General features: G+C 31.4%; 1 protein-coding gene across 1 annotated transcript; it reads left to right on the top strand.

The window, feature by feature from the left end:
- The first annotated feature begins 468 nt into the window (after window positions 1-468).
- LOC149173586 (cytochrome P450 724B1-like) lies at window positions 469-3793 on the top strand. Its single transcript, XM_089426741.1, has 9 exons — window positions 469-674; window positions 1084-1408; window positions 1492-1644; window positions 1776-2018; window positions 2103-2189; window positions 3078-3156; window positions 3252-3358; window positions 3465-3580; window positions 3688-3793. Exons 1-9 carry the CDS (start codon window positions 469-471, stop codon window positions 3791-3793), a joined length of 1422 nt encoding a protein of 473 aa, XP_089282867.1.
- The last annotated feature ends 1360 nt before the right edge of the window (window positions 3794-5153 follow it).

Here is a 5153-nt window from a genome sequence, read left to right on the forward strand (position 1 = left end):
TAAATTCAATTTCAAAATTTATTTGTCCATATTCTTTCTTAAAATAATAATGAAAATGAACAATCGAATTGGAGAAACAGTCAAATTTAACTAAATTTCTATCTTGGATACCATAAACGTGTTGTACATAAATTGCTATCTTGGATCTCATAAATGTATTGTTATCAAGTTATCATTCCTCAACTCGTTGGCAATCTCCAAGAAAATCCCTTCCAGCACGTGAAGCCCGACGTTCACATCTTCGGCTGCATTATAAAACTGGCAGCTTCATATTTCCTGCTCCTGGTTAGAGTATTGGAGAGCTTAGGACTTTCATATTTCCTGCTCCTGGTTAGAGTATTGGAGATCTTAGGACGTCCCTCACCCCTGGCCGCCTCTACTTTTCGTTGCACAATAACCATTTTCTTCTCGAGCAGTTGTTTGGAACTGTTGTATGCTCATACACCCATTTCACATAATTCTTTAAGCATGGTGGGAGTCTTTTGGGTGGTACTATTGCCAGCTCTGGTAGGATTTGGCTATACAATATTCTGCCACTACCTACCTTTCATTCAACACATGAAAAGAGCACCCCCTGGATCCATGGGATGGCCATTAGTGGGGGAAACCTTGGCTTTCCTCAAACCACACTATTCAAACAGAAGAGGAACATTTTTGGATGATCACTGCAGAAGGTAATAATTCATCATATTTCAGTAATGCTTAGGTTGGTTTCTAATAAATAAAATTATAGTTTTCTGATTAGTAATAGTGGTTAGAATATGCATCTATCTATACATGTGATCGGGTGTTAGAATATGCATTTATTTATACTGTGATTTGTTTATGAAACAACAGTAATCATAGTTTGAGTGGGCTTAATGTTTAATACCATGTGTTTCTTCTTACAAGTGTATAAGTTCAAAATTAGAAAGGTAGAATATGTATGCCTTGGTAGATTTAGTAGTCAAATCCCTGAACAGAAGAGTGAGTCCCCTGTCCCATAAACAAAAAAAACCCATATACCAATTTAGTGTGGAGTTAGATGTAAGATTAATATATATATCTGTAAAATATGCATCTATTTATACTGTGATCTTGCAGGTATGGAAAGGTTTTCAAGTCCCATCTATTTGGATCACCCACCATTGTTTCATGTGACCGGGAGCTGAATGCCTTTGTACTCCAAAACGAGAATCGTCTATTTCAATGCAGTTATCCAAAGGCCATACATGGTATTTTAGGAAATTCATCTCTCATTGCGGTAGTTGGAGATGTTCACAAACGACTGCGTAGTCATGTAATAAATCTCATGAATGCTGTAAAATCCAAAGATGAATTTCTAGTGGACATCGAGAGAAATGCGCTGCTGGTGATAAATTCATGGAATGATAAACAGACAGTAATCTTCTGTGAAGAAACTAGAAAGGTAATAAAAATGCAATGGCATACAGTTTTATATTAAATGGAGATATCAACTGATAAAGGAGTTTTGCATAACATGTTTTGCAGTTCACATTCAATGTTATAGTGAAGCAGATGCTGAGTTTGACACCTGAGAATCCAGTGACTGTTGGAATCCTTCATGACTTTGGTACGTTCATGAGAGGACTTGTATCAGTGCCAATAAAGATCCCAGGCACACCTTATGCAAAAGCAGTACAGGTAATTTTCATGATTTGGATGCTTACAATATACAGCGTGGCTCTGTGACTTGGATTCATTTTAATACCATGATCTGAGCAAGGAGATATCTTTTTTTTCTCTAAATTCTAATTGATTGTTTTTTTCATCAGGCTAGGCAAAGAATCTTTTCTGCTGTGCAGATGATAGCAGATGATAGATGGAGGCAAGGATCAGGTTATAAACCATCGGGAGATTTCCTTGATATACTTATGGGTAGCGATAGTCTGAAAAGCCATGAAAAGTTAAGCCTCGTGTTAGATATGCTGCTTGCTGGGCATGAGACCACTTACTTATTGTTGGCAATTATCATTCACTTCCTCGGTGATTCCCATTTGGCCTTACAACAGTTGAAGGTGAGAGACACATTTCTTTATATTCTATTTAGTATCAATACTCATTTTCTAAATCAACCAGTGCTGCTTTTTGGGGTTTTGAAGGCTGAACATGAAATGATAGCCCGTACAAAGCACAAGACTGAACATTTGGACTGGAGTCATTACAAACAGATGACTTTCACCCAACATGTAAGTATAAAGTATAAATTATGTTTATATTTATATAAATTAATTTTAAGGGTGTGGTTTAATTTTTAGGTTGAGAGATCTAGTCTACACATCTCTTGTGGTCCAATCCCAGCAAGACTATGTATTGCTGAAAGCTGCTTAACATTTTAGAATTTTAGAGTCAATTAGGCTTAACCTGAAAGCTGCTTAACATTTTAGAATTTTAGAGTCAATTAGGCTTAACTTGGTAACTATAGTCTATATCCATTAGATACCTTTACATAGTTTGAACAATAAGAAGGGTATTTTTTGGTAGGCAAAACAAATCTGGCTCATTCTTATTTTTGTTGTTGTTTAAAATGGATTTATGACTGAACATTTGGACTGGAGTCATTACAAAAAGATGACTTTCACCCAACATGTAAGTATAAAGTATAAATTATGTTTATATTTATATAAATTAATTTTGAGGATGTGGTCTAATTTTTAGGTGGAGAGATTTAGTCTACACATCTCTTGTGGTCCAATCCCAGCAAGACTATGTATTGCTGAAAGCTGCTTAACATTTTAGAATTTTAGAGTCAATTAGGCTTAACTTGGTAACTATAGTCTATATCCATTAGATATCTTTACATAGTTTGAATGATAATTTTGGTAGGCAAAACAAATCTGGCTAATTCTTATTTTTGTTGTTGTTTAAAATGGGTTTATGACAGACATATATATAGATTAGCACCTGAAAAACCCTTAGATAACTCAGATTGTAAAAAATCAAACTTATTATTAGAAGAAATTTCTGCTAGATTTTGAGTAAATTATACTGAAAAATATACTGAAAAACTTCCAAAAAAAAATAAAGTATCACCAGTAGATTGCGGCTAAAATATATGTTCAAATCATGAATTTCAGGTGATCAATGAAGCTTTACGCTATGGCAACATAGTCAAATTTCTGCATAGAAAGGCATTGAAGGACATTAAATTCAAGGGTATTATTCCTACATTCATGATTATACTTATGATCTCATCTCGTGGATTCATGGAATAGAGAAATGCTTACCTTCTGATTCAATTTTCGCTTTAGATCTCCAAATCCCAGCAGGGTGGAAGGTGCTTCCAATGTTAGCAGGGGTGCATCTAGATGAATCCCTTCATAAAGATGCTTTGGAATTCAATCCCTGGAGGGGGCAGGTTTGATATTTTGGATTTTTAAATATGATAATATGGAGTTTTTAGTTCCAGATCAAAATTAATATTACAAAGATTATGTAAGCACATGTGATGAGTTGTGCTGCAGAGTTCATATGAGAAGGCATTTATTCCTTTTGGCGGAGGTCCAAGGCTTTGTCCGGGATACGAACTTGCCAAACTGGAGACTGCTTTCTTCCTTCATCACCTAATTCTTAACTTCAGGTATATCATTGCCATATCCAAAAATGAAAAGCCTTATATAATTTTATTTTTTTCTGAAAAATATCTTTAAATGTCTAATTGAAGTTAGTATTCAAAACAAATGGCAGATGGAAAATACAAGAGCCGGATTCTGTTCGGGCATACCCATACGTGGAGTTTGAGAAAGGATTACCAATTGTCGTCGAGAATTTGATTAGGAAAAAAGAAAAATAATGTGCACGAGAAGAAATTTACATTTACTTTGTAAATTTGTTGTTGTTATACAGAGAAGCTAATTTTAAATTTTAAGTTGTGTATTTTTTATTATTTAAGTTAATAATATTTTTTAAATAAAAGTATTGCGGAACATTAATTTTTTATTTATTTATTTATTTTTGTAAGGTTAGCCCTTTTTCATTCCAGATGACAAAATAAAATTACAGCGTTCAAGTGGTGGGTCTGCCAGCAGGAAACCAGACTGCCACCTTTGGGCCTTGAAACCTGAAGAAAACATCAATTTTTAGTGTGTTTGTTTTCAATTTTTTTACACATTTTTTTAAGATAAAAATAAATGGTAAAATATAAGTTTTTAGTATATTTATTCTCAGTTTCTTTTATATTTATAAAAGAAAGTTAAAAATATTATGTCAAAGTTAACTATAATAAAATATTTTAGTGTAATTTATTTAATTATTAATATCAATTTTTAGTGTATTTATTTTCAATTTCTTTTATATATAAAATAAAAATAAAAATTATATTAATGTTAACTGTGATAAAATATTTTAATGTGTGATTAATTCAATTTTTAATACTAAATTAGTATGTGTTATTTAAAAAATATTAATAATAATTAAATAGAAAAAGAAATCAGCTTAGATCATCAATAAAATATTAGTATTAACACATATATATAAGTATATTAATAATAATATTAATTAAAAATAAACCATCCACCACAAATAAATCATTATCCTTAAAATATTTCAAACATTTTCAATATTTTATGTTTCAGTCTTTTTTCAAGTATTTCTTTAATTATTTTTGGAACTATATAATATTTAATTTATGAAGTTCAAGTGTAAGGAATTGACGTTGAATTTTATATATATATATATATATAAATAATTCAAAATTAGCATGTATCATTTAAAAAATATTAATAATAATTATAAAGAAAATAAATTCAATTTAGGTCATCAATAAATTATTAATATTGAAATATATAAAGGAGGAGATGGTAATATAAAAATATTATTCTTCCAAATTTAAAGATAAATTGTGGGACAATAAAGTGTTGGAAGGAAAAATGAAGTTAATGTACTATAAAGATGTGAACAACTCCAATCCCAAAAACCAAAATTATTTGCCTTGACCAATACTAAAAAGAAAAGGAATCTTGCCAAGATTATGACTAAATCTCATGAGCTTCAAAGTGAAACCAGGCATTAGTGTAGTTCTAAACACTTTAGGATGAAAGAGTTTGTCACCTTTAGGATACTAAAAGGGCTGAAGATGAAAAACACTTTCTCTTGGATTGTAGAACACTGTCTTACATTCATTCTAATTTTCAAATTTATGCTACACTAGAAAC

The sequence above is a fragment of the Pinus tabuliformis genome, chromosome 4_2, assembly GCF_031772625.1.
Source record: "Pinus tabuliformis cultivar Carrire ecotype Pingquan chromosome 4_2, CPIR1, whole genome shotgun sequence".
NCBI lineage: Eukaryota > Viridiplantae > Streptophyta > Pinopsida > Pinales > Pinaceae > Pinus > Pinus tabuliformis.

Coding starts and splice junctions, on each gene's coding strand:
- LOC149173586 (XM_089426741.1), top strand. CDS start 469: ATGGTGGGAGTCTTTTGGGTGGTACTATTGCCAGCTCTGGTAGGATTT. Junction 675..1,083: donor TTGGATGATCACTGCAGAAG/GTAATAATTCAT, acceptor GTGATCTTGCAG/GTATGGAAAGGTTTTCAAGT. Junction 2,019..2,102: donor TGGCCTTACAACAGTTGAAG/GTGAGAGACACA, acceptor GGGGTTTTGAAG/GCTGAACATGAAATGATAGC.